Source organism: Lacerta agilis, chromosome 1 (assembly GCF_009819535.1).
Source record: "Lacerta agilis isolate rLacAgi1 chromosome 1, rLacAgi1.pri, whole genome shotgun sequence".
NCBI classification, from domain to species: domain Eukaryota; kingdom Metazoa; phylum Chordata; class Lepidosauria; order Squamata; family Lacertidae; genus Lacerta; species Lacerta agilis.
In genome coordinates, this window is record NC_046312.1 from 85,587,884 (window position 1) to 85,602,637 (window position 14,754).

At 44.0% G+C, this 14,754-nt stretch overlaps 1 protein-coding gene across 2 annotated transcripts in view; it reads left to right on the top strand.

Annotated features, from left to right (window-relative positions):
• Positions 1 to 95: 95 nt before the first annotated feature.
• The window catches only part of IGFBP2 (insulin like growth factor binding protein 2), a 62,644-nt gene continuing 47,985 nt past the window's right edge, over positions 96 to 14,754 (top strand). The window contains exon 1 of one of the 2 annotated variants that reach the window (XM_033161462.1): positions 96 to 592. In XM_033161462.1, coding sequence (XP_033017353.1) covers positions 166 to 592 — 427 coding nt within the window. In that variant the 5' untranslated portion in view covers positions 96 to 165. The remainder of the gene's footprint in view (positions 593 to 14,754) is intronic. The other variant, XM_033161472.1, reaches the window with a different exon arrangement.

Consider the following 14,754-nt stretch of genomic DNA (forward strand, 5'->3'; position numbering starts at 1 on the left):
GGTGGAGCAGAGCGGAGCCCAGCTCCCTCCCCGAGCGCGCCTGCCTTTAGGACCCAGCGGCGCTGGCGCGCCCGCCCCTCTCTCGCCCCGCAGCACCTGCCCGGCCGGCGGGCGCTCTCTGGCAGGCTGGCTGGGTCGCTCACTCCGCGAAGCGCTGCTGCCACGATGGTGCAGTTGCTGTTGCAGCCGCGCGCCGGGCGCTGCTCCTTGTGGCTGGGCTTGGGGCTGGCGCTGTGGGCGTCTCTGCCGGCGGCCCGCGTGGCGCTGCCCGAGGTGCTGTTCATGTGCTCGCCGTGCACCGCCGAGCGTCTGGCCGCTTGCGCGCCGTCGCCGCCCGTCTCGTCCGGATCCGAGGGCGACGCGTGCCCGGAGCTGGTGCGGGAGCCCGGCTGCGGCTGCTGCCGGGTGTGCGCCCGCCTCGAGGGGGAGCCGTGCGGGGTCTACACGCCGCGCTGTGCCTCGGGGCTCCGCTGCTACCCGCGTCCCGGCGCCGAGCTGCCCCTGCAAGCGCTAGTGCAGGGCCAGGGCACTTGCGCCCGGCGGAGCGACACCGCCGAGTACGGCGCCGCCAGCGCCGAGCACCGAGCGACCGGTGAGTGGACGGGGCGCCGGTTCCGCGCGGGGGGCTTTGAGGGGAACTAGGGCGTCAAATGAACCCCCGCCCTCTGAGCATGTGCAGTGTGCTCCCCCTCTCTCCAATTAATTGTATAGATCTATTTTATTGCTGCTATGTCCCACCTTTTCCTCCGAAGAGCTCAGGGCGGCCCCCTCCCCATTTAGTCCCCCCAACAACCCTGTGGGGTAGGTTAGGCAGAAGGGCGGGGACTGGCCCCAGATCACTCTTCATTTGAGCTGAGTCAAGCCTTGTTCCTAGCCCGACACTCTAACCACTACACTACCCTGGCTTGAAAAGAGGCCGGGCTTACTTCGAACAAGGGGTGTCCCAGGTATTCTTATGAATCGACCTAATAACAATGTATTTAAGTGAGTGCCTTTGCCATCTCTGAGGATCCCATGTGGGAAATTGGCTGGCAAGGGTAAACTAGCTGTTGGGGGAGCAAGCAGTAGAAGAATCTGGTGTGAAAGGATATCAGGAGTCAAGAGTTGAACTAGTGAGCAGATGCATTATTGTGCAGGGATGGGGAGGGAGGAATGCATGGGTAGCAATGGGTGAACACAAACATTGGGGAATTTGATGTGGGGTGAGTGGGAGAGGAAGGCCTTATGCATAAGGATCTTGAGGTGGGTCACAGTTAGTTTGGGTAAATTTGACAGGTGTGGGGCTGGATCTGAGGAATAGACTTCCTATTGTATGCAAAATTAAAAGAGCCAATGAACGGTATGTATTATGCAAAAAGGAAGATAGGCAATAGAGTTCTGAACTATTAGTAACTTCATATTGATGTAACATTTTAATATGTAACTGTGTATTTTTGTAACTGTTTAAATGTATATTGTTTTGTACACCACTTAGAAACATTTTTAACACCTGCTGTAAGTGAGATGCCTTCTATCCATTTCACTACTTTCATGTGTGAAAAGTTGCGTGCAATAAGCAAGTGTGCTCACAAAAAGCTTCGTCAAACTTTCCAACATAGCACGCTGGCTTTTTAAAGGCAGGATAGTGGGGAGAGAGCAGCAGCAACAACAACATTCAAAAATATGGTCCATCACAATTCTGCCTGTTGGTTCCGCGGCACAAAGATTCTCAAGAGCTATTTTACAATCTTATATTGCAACCCTGGCTGCTGTGAGTGCACAGATATTACTCTGATGTGTCTTGTGGAGTAATATGTGAAGTGTGAATGAAAACACATGCAGTGGACGTGTGTTTAAGAGCTGTCACCTGTGGCACCCTGACTCATGTCCTTGGGAATGTTTAAGAACATGATTTGCCATTTAGATGTTTGTGGTGTACCTGTGGCAGACAGTGCTGCCATATGAAGCAGCCGTAGGCAACACTGGCTGAGTTTAACTTTCTTTGGTCATCTACTATTAACTTCCCTTGTCTAAGCAGCTAAAGCTATAGTGCAGGAATGGGAAACCATTCCACCAGCTACAGCCAGCATGACCAATGGTTAGGGATGATGGGAGTTGCAATCCTTCCTCAACTTGGAGGGACAAAGGCTCCCCATTTCTGCTATAGAATGAAATCCAGTGTTAGCCATACTCAGAGTAGAGCCACTGAAATCAGTGGAATAACTCAAGTCCACAGGTTTCAATGGGTCTACTTTTGAGTATGACTGAGTTGGATATCACCCATTATGTCCTGGGGGGGGGGGTCCTGCAATTGATTGCTTATCAATTGATTGCGGTAGCTCCTACCCCTTGGCATAAGCAGCTAGTTACAATGACATTTTGACTCTGACCAAGGTAGAGAATGAGGGGTTGCATGTGTGGGTCTGTATCTCTCATATTATGGTTTGAGGTGTCCTAAAAACGAGTGTGTAAAATATAGGTATAAACACACAGCTTCAGTCTGACATAGGCCATCTTCACCTACAATAAGTACTTTGTCATAATCTGTTTCCATGATGAGTTGTTGACTGTATAATTATCTCAGACGTTTCTGAATATGTGTGTGTGGACTCACTTAACTTTTCACACACATACAGCACACTCACAAGCCTGCCTGTTGGAAAAGTAAACTTTAAATTCAGCAGGACTGAGGACAAATTATCATAGCTGAGTGCTAGGGGATCTGACTTACGGTATGTTCAGAAGTTCTCAGGTTGAATCCCTGGTGTCTCAAAGTAGAGCTGCTTGAACCCAGGAGAGCCTCTGCAAGCCTGAGTAGACAGTATTGAACTAGATGGATGAACCAATGGTCTTACTCGGAAACACAGGAAACTCCTTTATGCTATGTATTTAGGATTGAAGCATGAAACAAAAAACTTTTCTACCTGAGCCCTGCACTGCATAGTGTTCAGAAAACCATGAGCCTTACAGAATAAAAGGAATGTGGAGTCAGAACAGCGGGGGATTGGATGAATGTGGATTTTGAATTGGACTACTTTTCAGCTATAATAAATGGTTCACCTTAACACTTTGTTTCATTGGTGTTGCTCAAATTAACTTCTTAAATCCTTTTGTAGCGCTTTCCCTGATAACACTTTCAAAAAGCACACCTACAGCTTTCTCCATGCACCTCAGTATTGTCCCAAGAGATGGTAGATGGAAAAGCAGAACATAACCATAATAGTGCAATGATAAAAGTGAGGAACTCTGATCTTTAAAACCGGAGAGGTCTGGGAAAGCAGCAAAACAAGCTCAAACCACAGAACCACAGAAAGCAGGACTCCCATCAGATAGGCTAAGTTGTAGTGAGTTTTTGGAAATGGTTTTACTCTTCATTTAATTAAGTTAACTTTTCAACTGGGGGGAAAAAACTTCACATAATATTGTTTGTTCAGTACTGCATTCCAATACAATAAAAAATGAGTGTGTGATGGGAGGTTGTCCATGATAAACAGAGATGGCTAACTGGGGCAATTGGTCTTTGCTGAATTCAAGTGGGGGGGGGGTAGCTTAAAATCATTCTCAGGAGCGCATGTGAAATTATTCTGAAACATACTTTGGCATGTTCTCATCTGTCAAAGAGCTGATTTTTAAAAAAAAATGTTTTTGTTTTACGTGCAAATCCCACGCACTGCACTTATTTGCACAGGGCAGGTTGGGGTAGAAAAATCCTTCTCTTGACTGGGGATTGGAATGCAAAACTTGTGTGCAATTCCTAAATTAAGGGGTTGGCAACTTTTATTTTGTCCCTGATGAGAGTCAGGAAGGTTGCCCAAGTGAAACAAGGAATAAGACTGAGAATTCTCCTGCTGTGGGCTTCGGTATTGTTTAATCTTCCACTGAGGTCTGGGCTGCCAATCCAGAAAAGGCTGTAGGCAGAAAGAAATACAAATAATCCACAGCAAGAAACGGATGCTGTTGCTGATTGCAAAAAAGGCTGTGGGTATTCTGGGGAATGTTGGAATGAAAATATCAAGTCTGTGCAAATCAAACTGACGGGCCAAATAGAGCTGTACCCTTTTGGGGTCCAGTTTTATAAAGTCTTAAACCTCCACTTCTCCCCATGAAGTTACTCAGTGCCAATTAGATTGACTGAGGTAGTGTCTCGATGCTATTTTGAGTGGATTTCCTTCCTCACTTCTGCTAACAAGCAACCACATTCCATCCATTGCAGGCATGGGTAGATGCAACCAAGAGTTGCTGCCAACTGTTTTCAGTATAGCCTTCCAAATTCTATGTGTAATGAGTCCATGGGTTTCATTCTAAGCTCCTGAATGATAAATATCCATTTGGCAATTGACCCCAGACCTCAAAGGACGGTCTGTAACTTTCATTCTTACTGACATAAACACAACTTGCTGAATGAGGACCCAGCAATCTTTTATTTGAGGTTTCAGAGGCTAAAGGCTGCTGACTGCTTATTATGTTAACCCATCAACGTGGGAGAATACTCATTTCTGAAAATAGACTAAAATATGTTGTGAAAACCAGCATACATGCACCTGGTTCCTGGAGAGGGCAACCAGGAACCAGGAGGAACCAGGAACTGAGGCGGCTGTGTAGCCTGGGAAGAGCTGCAAAGGGAGCTCCCCATTATTGGGGAGGCAATAGGGCAGAGGGGGCCACATTTTGTCACTCATATCTTGGATAAGCATGTGATTATCCTGAATTAGCCTTGAAGATTCATGTGTGCAGTGGGGGGGTTAGATCATTTCCATTACCTTTATGCAATGACCATTTTTGGTATCTTCAAACAATAATGATAAGTTTGGCTACAATAGTCTCTATAACAATAGCAAAGGTGAATGCTACCTGAGAGTTAGCCTCAATGAACTTGAAAAACCCTGAGTCACCTTTGTGGCTGTGGTAGGGACTAACTAACTTTGCAATCCACAGCCAACTCCGCTCGTACTTTCAACAGACTTGCGAAAAATGAATATGTTGCTTATTTATGTATTCACAGTGTTTCTGTACCACCCATTAATGAGTGTTCTCTGGGTGATTCACAAAAGTTAAAGCCATGACGTACAGAAATGGAATATAGACATAGAACTGAGGAACAGCAGAAAGTCAATGGGCAGTGTCTAAACCCTTCCCATAGGATGAATGAGTAGGGATAGGATGAAAAAAGTAGTTTAGCTCTGTTGGTGGGGAGAAACCCAGCCAGGTGGTCAGTCTGTCCATCCTAGAGGTCTCTAGTCTGTCCATGGGAAGTGTCGTGGTCTAATCTGGGGTGTCTTTTGGGTGGTCTTGAAACCCCCTTGATCAAAAGCTGCCTTGTTTCCTTGTCAGTGCCCTGGCTCAGGACTCTTAACTACAACAGCCTGAAGCCTGGTGTAGTTAATTTTCCTCTCAGTGCACAATGTATTTTTTGTTTTAAACTGCCTGCAAGGGGGAGGGAATAAAAAGTGCCCCCCACTTCTTCCTTGGTCAGAGCAGGCAGGCAGGCAGAGCTTGGGAAGTGATTTATGTTTTGCCGCTTAAATCTCCATCTCACTTAGGATTGCTCTGCAAGGCAACTGGGTGAGAATTAAAGTTAATGCAGTTTACACAAGCCAGTTCCCACAAAAGATCATCAGCGAACATAACATTGAAAATGAGGAATGTGCACATCAGCAGAGGAGCACTTCAGGGATCCTGAACTCTTCAGTTATTAGCCGTTGATATTGGATGCTACAGAACTGGGCTCCATAAACCTGTTTAACAAAATTTCTCAAGGTTTGAATAAAAGGATTGTATGTGGCAATTTTATTGTAACCCCCCCCCCCCAATCCCCAACCCAATACTTCCTTCCATTTGTTGCGGAAGTATTCTTGTTAGGTTTTGCCCCCTTTCCTGTTCTCTCACCTTGTTAACTTGATTGATCATCCTCTGTTCCTCCCTCGAGCACCTTCTTAGTGTGCTTTTACACATCTGATGTAATAAACTGTTGCTGCAGATGTTCCAGGGACAATAAATCAGCTAGTCCTCAAGAGATCATAGGACCATCACCTCCGAATGCACAGTATTTCTGTGGAGTGGATTGGGTGTTACGGCTTTTTGGCTTTTTGTTTGTAGGGTGTTCTTGGGTTGCCATTCTCCCTCTGCTTTAAATGTTTCCCAAGTTATGGAGCACTGCTAACTGGTCAAGATCCTGGGAGTATTTTATTGCTATTGGAGCTGTCACTGAAATTGCCACTATCACAGCCTGTTTTGCACTTTTCCAGGAGTAGCACTGGTGTAACAGAATTCTGGAATGGTGGGAAGAACCATTTCTGATCGTTCCACAGAGACTATCCTTAGAAAGACAATTCAGATGCTCCTTGATTTTGCAAAGGCAGAAAGAATTACAATGCTGGTTATTTAAAACTACCAGCACAGCTAATAAATATCAAGGAAGCAACTAACTGAAATAAATAGACACTTTTAATTCATGTGGCTGCCTTTCTGTGTGGGTGCTATATAACTGTGGACTTCAGGAAAATATTTTGCAAGGCTTTAAACTTTTTTCTTGCCTTTTAGCAGATGTCCTGCTCTCTCCTTGTTTCAAACATGCCTTGCTTCCTTTTCTTCTAGATTGGAGGTGGGTGTTAACTGAACCTGGTATTGCTAAAGGGGGCTGTTGGAGCTTCTGGACTGTGGAAAACCATAAGCAGTTTGATGGGGCTTGAGTACAGACTAACAATTTGGGATGTGTTTGTGAGGAGTGTGAGATACAGAATGCATATAAAATAAAATAAAATTCTGTAATAATAAAACCTGCCAATCTGTGCTAGCGCAGAGTCTGGAACAGCTATATCAGTTTTCCTTGCCAGATCTATAACATGACTTAAGACAGGGATGGGGAATCTGTCATTGGACTCCCATAATTCCTGCTCATAGACCATTCGGGCTGGGGTTGATAGGAGTCTGAAGGCCAGCAATATTGTGAGGACCACAGGTTAGCCACCCCTGCTGTAAGTGATGGTCCAAAGTTACCCAGTGTTTCCATGACTATGCTGGAATTTGTATCCAGGTGTGTTAGTGCCATAAATCCATTTAGTCCAGTACTCTTATCTCCAGCAGTTGCTGAGCTTGGGAAGCTTACAAGTACAGGGCAGTATTGCATAGTATGTGGATTTAAGTAAGATAAAGTAAATAAGAGGGAATAGAAATGCGAAGAAGATAGGAAATGTAATTAGAAAGCTATCTAGGGGGAAGGGAGGAAGGAGTGGACTCGAGAGAGTCAGAATATATGTAAGGATAAGAAATGTCGATGTTCTTTGCATTGAAATGGAAAACTAATAAATATTATTGGGGGGGGGGAGAGAAATACAAGTACAGGGCAATAAAAAAACAGCCACTTCCTGATACTTTAGTTTGTCCCCAGCATCTGGTCACTAGAGATACATCTGATTATGGATGTTGCATTTATCTGGCATGGCTACTGCACCTATTGCATCCTTCCATGAGTTTGTCTAATCCCAAGTAATGTTATAGCACAAGGTGTTTAGGATCTATTACATCTTATTGATTAGTTATTGCTGTCCTAAGCAATGGGCTCTGCACTTTTGAAATGATCTGATTTGAGCAATTGGAGACCTTTAAAAAAAATTAAAGATTTTCTTGGTTTACAAATGTATGTGCATTTCAGGTTGTATTTTCTACAGATCAGTTACCGTATATTTCTTTTCAGACATAAGTGTTGTACACAGTATAAGGTTTGGGAAGGAGGGGTGGGGGGGGTGGGATGGTAAAACTTATATTCTTTTACTTAGTGTATGTGTGGAGTTTAGCTCTCCCCTGGTATGAAGAGGAGTTAAGAAGACTTGTGACCTTGCCTGGAATTTAGCCTTTGGCCTGATGCAACATTAGTTCAGTACAGACGGTTTTACAAGTTCTGCTAATGGAGACTTCAGTAATTGCAGTGCCCTGATCCATGGGGTTCATGTTACACGAGCATGTTTGGGCTAGGATGAGACACAGGATCATCCTTCTCTTTCAAACGAGAACGACTTTTCAGCCATGAGAGAAAATCTGAAAAGCAAAGTCCCTTTTTTAAAAATAGAATTTGAAATTGATGCCGAAATGTGATACTAGAAAAACATAGAATAGATGTTGCTTCATTTTATAATGCCCTGCTCAGATTTAACACACGTGGCGGCACATCTCAGAGACCAGTACTTTGATACCTAACAGTAAAGTTGCAAAAGGTTTGGATGTTTTTGGAGAGAGAGATGTTTGTGCCTGTTGTAGGATTCTGCATCCTGTCCTGAAAATACTTATTTACCTTTAAGCTTTCTATTGCAGAAATTTTGTGATTTTTTTCTAAATAAACATTTTCTTTGAATCTAACAATATGTCTGAACCACCCATTCTAGCTAGAGACAGGTTTTCATTAATAATGACTTTGCCTTTATATGAATGACTCATTCAGTTGGCTATTGAACAACAATTATATATTCTTGCACATATGTAAAGGTGTTACAAAGGCCCCTTTCTGTAGTGTAGCACTAATGTCCTCCTGGTTATGCCATCCTGAACTTCCATCGATTTTGAGGGAGCCAGATCATAGTCCTGATCACAAAAAGTGCCATCCATTGATATTTCAGATAAAAGAGAGATTCCTGCAGCATTTACCCAATGACATGACATTACTCAACCAGTTCTAATTATATCCTGGAGTTTGCAGGAGTCTCTCACAATTGCATACAAGTTTGTTCCTGTGCTGATGTATTTCTAAACTCATTGGCAGTTCAGTTAAGCTTCCTTTATAGAATTGTTCCTATAAGCAGAAACATTTTAATATTGGGAAAGTTGAGGCAAATGTCTCTCTCTTTCTCTCTCTGAAAAAAAAATCTTACATTGAACTGAGCTCTGGCATCTAAAGAGAGTTCTAGTCATCTGCCCTATGACTGCATCTTGGTGGTCCTTTTTTAAGAATTCAAACAATATGCAGTGGTACCTGAGTTTAAGAACAGTCCAGTTTAAGAACGATTTGGTTTACAAACTCTGCAAAACTGGAAATAGTGTCTTGGTTTGAGAACTTGAATCCAAATGGTGGAAGGGCACCGGCGGCGGGAGGCCTCATTAGGGAAAGTGCGCCTCGGTTTCAGAACAGTTTTGGTTTAAGAATGGACTTCCGGAACGGATAAAGTTCGTAAACCGAGGTACCACTGTACCTGCATATATAACTTGTGACGATAGCTCTGCACACCTTTTGCCTTATGGCTCACAAATTATGACATAAAGACTGTTTTCCATCTTACACTGTTGCTGCTTGATATAAATAACTGGCTCTACCAACACCACAGAGCAAGATTTGAATTTACTCTATGTGTATTTCAGAATATACTGATTCCCAAGCAATGTGAGCTTGTAGAGTTTAGATAGATAGATGATAGATAGATGATAGATAGATAGATAGATAGATAGATAGATAGATAGATAGATCTAGACAAGCAGATAGTTGTGCTTCATTTCTGGAACAGGAAGCCCGTGTGTGTGTGTGTGTGTGTGTGTGTGTGGCCAGCATCACCATTTTATCCCAGCCACATTCACCTGCCTTGCACCTGTTGACTGATGCAGACTAAGTAATGTTGTGGTTGTTAAGGAATAATCAGTGCCAAATGCCATCCCCACTTTCCGTAGGAATCTTCCTTTGCATGTGCTGCTTGATTTAAGCTGCTCCTGCGAAGGAAGAAAGTGCACTCCTGATTTCTCTTCTGAAGTTATGTCACCTGCCACCCCGGCCAAAAGAGCTCAGGATCCTGCCGCTAGCCAGATCCTGTTTCCCCGCCTCTGATCTATCTTGGTGCAATCTACCTCAGAGCTCAAGCGAGTGAAGAAGGAAAGTGACTTTGCATTTATGGAACACATGGCAAGCCTCCCACATGCCCCTCCTCCTCAAAGGATGTGCTCACACCTTACTCCGTATAGCTGGCTTTCCGCAGTTCCCCTCCATCTGGTGCTTTTCTATTCAGAGTCTGGCACAGGGCCACTGAAAAACAAAAAAAGGCAACCCATAGCAACAGAAAAGGAATGTATAAAAAGACTGCTTTAACAACACCCCCAAATTGTTCTTGTAAAATCAGGCAATCTAGATTACTATAACCTCTTCCCACCTTTGGTTTCCATTAAGGCATGTGGGAACAGGAAATGGCAGATCCCTCTAGCACAGGCACGTCCAACAGGTAGATCGTGATCTACCAGTAGATTACTGGACGTCTGTGGTAGATCACTGGCTCCCCCCAAAGAAGCTCAACAACTTTGCCTCCCCTAAAAAAAGCTCAACATTCTTGCCTTGCACCCCCCCAAAAGCAGGGCTTTCCTCCTCCATCAAACAAGCTCAACTTCTTTGACCTGAAACCCTAAAAAACGGCCTTCCTCCTTCCTAAAAGAAGCTCAACAACTTTGACCTGAACGCCAAAAAACAGGGCTTTCCTCCCTAAAAAAAGTTCAACAACTTTGACCTGAATCCCCAAAAAGGGGGTAGATCACTGCCAGTTTTTAACTCTCTGAGTAGATCACAGTCTCTTGGGAGTTGGCCACCCCTGGGTCTAGCACATGCCTCATCAAAGTGGTTTCAGAATAATGTCAGACCATTGAGATTGCAAGCAGAGTCCTACTGGGTCAAGCCAAAGGCACATGGAACCCAGCACCCTGGGCTGGGTAGAATGCAGAAGGTCCCAGCTCCAATTCCCATTGTCTCCAAGTGAGACTGGGAATGTCCCATGCTGGAAACCCCTGAGTGTTGTTGCCACTCTGTCAACAATGTTGAGCCAGATGGGCCAAGTGTCTGACACTATCTATGTTTCTGTGTTGTCCTGGGGCTTATCAAAAGCCAAATGCAGGACCTGAGCACAACAGTGCTGAATCAGTATGCATTACTGCAGAATTGGATTGAGCTACCAGAACTGAATAGCATATTTCAAGCTTGTGGGGTGACCAGAATCCTAAGAACCAATTCCAAGAATTTTGCATACCTAGAGATACAGTCATACCTTGGTTCTCAAACGCCTTGGTACGCGTATGTTTTGGCTCCCGAACACTGAAAACCCGGAAGTAAGTGTTCCGTTTTTTTTAACGTTCTCTGTAAGCCGAACGTCCAACGTGGCTTCTGCAGCTTCTGATTGAGTGCAGGAAGCTCTTGCAGCCAATCGGAAGCCACACCTTGGTTTTTGAACAGTTCTGGGAGTCAGACAGACTCCCGGAACGGATTAAGTTTGACAACCAAGGTACTACTGTAATGTCAACACTTCTTCCTGGTAGGAATCTTGATGCAACATGACAAGAGTGTGATTTGGTTGGGACCCCATGCAATATCAGAGTGTGAGCCGGCCCAATAATATTTATTTATTTTGTATACTGCCTTTTCTTATCCTTTAGCGCATAGTGAAGGACTGTCATAAAGAAAGGAAATGCCTTCAACTCCAATTTTGAAGTTAAAGAGAGGTGTCAACTAAAGAACACTTTGGGTGGACCTTTTTAGACTTGCCTGGCCTTGTTGAGACTAGATCTTGGTGTCAAGATCAACAGAAATCCAGCTTAATTTCTCTAGCCGTTCTTGTTGTTAGTCACGTACATGAGCTGACCTTGTGCATGTCTCTGTACTAACAAATCACATGAAGGTGAATTTGTGGCTGAATTCTCCATGTAGTAGGCATGCCTGTGTTGCAAAGACACACCCACTACAATAAGAACTCCTTCATAAGGAGCCAGTGTTTGTGTAGTGGTTAAGAGCAGTGGACTCGTAATCTAGTGAACCGGGTTTGATTCCCTGCTCCTCCACATAAAGCTGCTGGGTGACCTTGGGCCAGTCACACTTCTCTGAAGTCTCTCAGCCCCACTCACCTCACAGAGTGTTTGTTGTGGGGGAGGAAGGGAAAGGAGATTGTTAGCCGCTTTGAGACTCCTTCGGGTAGTGATAAAGCGGGATATCAAATCCAAACTTATCATCATCATCATCATAGGATTGTGGAACTGGCTGCACCATTATAACTATGAAACTGTTTTCTACTGAGGCTGGCTGTAGAAGAAGAAGAAGGGGAGAGAATCGAAGTACGATACCTATTCACAGAGGCCAAGCCACAATTTAGCAATCGGACTAAAGTTGCACAGTCCAGAGACCGCAGCGTGTCAACATGCAGGGATAGTAAATGGCAAGGGTCTCTCAGAGAAAAAACAAAATCGAAAATTCTTTCTAGTAGCACCTTAGAGACCAACTGAGTTTGTTCCTGGTATGAGCTTTCGTGTGCATGCACACTTCTTCAGATACACTGAATGCACACGAAAGCTCATACCAGGAACAAACTCAGTTGGTCTCTAAGGTGCTACTAGAAAGAATTTTCGATTTTGTTTTGACTATGGCAGACCAACACGGCTACCCACCTGTCTCAGAGAAAAGTATTTCTAGTGACCTTAATTTGGGGCAGGAGGCAGAATTATCACTGATTATGGCAAGACATCATCTGGAATGTTATCCCACCCAGCAGATTTTGACCAACCTAATAGTTGTTCATTCTTCATTGGTCAACTTCACACAGTGTGGCTCTCACTCATCCACTGGAACAGAGGGAGGCAGAAGCAGCTTTACTACTTACAGAACAATGGAATGAAGCACCACACATTTTCCCTACTGTCTGTAGAACTACAGACTTGTGGACTTATTTCTTTTCCTTTTTTGCCTCCTACGAAGGAGAGCCAAGTACTAGTGGGCTGGTTAATTCCCTCAATGGGTGATGCATGGCATGTCTGGATTCTGAGTCAAACCCTGCTATCCAAAGAGTATGGCAATTCTACCTTTGGCAAATAGTATAGTTTATAGTGTGGTATTTGTTTGTTGGTGTGTGTCTCATAAGAGAGGCAACCCAACCCCACTTGTGTGCTTACTTGCTGGTAAGCCAGTGGGACTTGCTCCTAAGAAACAGTGTTTAGGATTACTATGTATTTTGCATTCTCATTTTGCATTTTTATATTGTGAATAGCCCTGTGATCTTCAGATGAAAGATAGTATACAAATTTAATCAACCAATTAATTAATTAATTAATTATGATGATGATGATGATGATAACAACAACAAAGTGATGCGCAACCAATTAAATTTATCGGGAAATTGTCTTCACCTCAGACCACAGAACTCATTTTAACCACTGTAATTATGTTTGGCTGTTTCTTTAATTAAAAAGGAAAATAAGTCTCTTCTTACTTGCTTTCCCTCAGCCCTCCCTTTCTAGACAACATAAAATTACAAGCCCTTTAAAATTTACCACTCCTGCTGCATCCTGGGGGATCTCTCTCCAGATGTTCCTGACCACGGTTGCAGGCATGCTAAAAAAAGAAAAGAAGCTGCCCTCCCATAAACCTTTAATTGATCCTTTTATTCTCCCAACACATGTTGGAACAGGACTTTGAAAGAGTTTAGTCAGTACCGCATGACTGCCCATCCTGCGGGAAGATACAATCGGTGAAGCTCTTAGCTTATACGTGCTTAATTTATAGCAAAGGTGAGAGCGGCTTCACCTACCCTTCGGGCAACATCTTGCCTTGATGTAGAAGAACAAGCTGAGTGTCTTCCTCGTGAATCTGCAGCTCAGAGCCGTGATTCAGTGTAAAGTTATGTCTCTAATAAAAGAGAGGGCTGTTTTGTTTTGTTTTATCTTGGAGGTGCCATTACTTTAGAGGCTGATGGGGGTGAAAAACAGCCCAAGGCTAACAGCGTATATATGTTACTGTGGAGTACTTCTCCGCACCTAGGAGGGAATTGTGCCAGGTTCAGTCCAGGTAGGTCTTGGACTGTCCCAGGCCTGAAATGCTGGAGATCTGCTGTCAATCTGTGTAGACAATACTGTGTTTGATTGGCTAATGGTCTGCCTCTGTATAAGATGGCGTTCTGTGTTCTTTGAACATTTCCTGGCAGCTTGGGCAATTTCCCTGCACAGGGCATTGAGCTGAGGGGACTAATAATATTAATAATACCTATATTTGTATGGGTAGCTACTAAAAGTGAGGGGGAACACAGTAAATTGTGCGCTTCCTCAGGGTGCCATATTACCAAAGTCTGCCCCTGCTGACAGTAACCGTATTAAGTGACTTATCTGATTTAACTTTCATAATTTAATGGCCCATTGTGGGTTTCCAAATCTTTTCAGTTGTTGAAACTTTTGAATTATCGGCTCCAAGGTGTGTGTGTGTGTGTGTGTGTTTAACCTGGGAGATATCTCGCTCCCCTCCAGAGCAACAGCTCGTCTTTGAGCAGCAAAAATGTTCCAGCTGACTTCGAAAACAGCGCAGGGGTAAAGAGAGAGAAAGAGGGTAAATGTTTAACTTTCATTTCTTCAATAACAAAACAGGGTAGGATGTTAACTTAAACTTACAGCCGTTCCCCTTCTCTCATATAATGGGAAAAGCGGACGAGGCTCTTGAGAAACATAAGCTTCTGTTGCAGAGATCGCTATAACAATCTTCCACAAAATACCATCAAGTGGTCTTATTGCAAAGGCAAATGGCCTTCATCTAGGTCTAATGAAGAAGGCTTTCATATACGTTGGGTGTAATTATTACATGCTAAAAGGGCCTTGTTGTGTTTTCACTCAGTATCAGCCACCCTGCGACGGCTATGGAAACACTGGATGGCACCAATGCCAGTCCTCAGAGCAGACATAGTGGAGTTAATGGACATGACTAAGTTCCATCCACTAATTTCAGCAGGTCTACTCTGAGTAGGATTTAGGAAATTTTGAGGATTGCCCCAACTTCCCTTCATGTTTCTGCAGTGT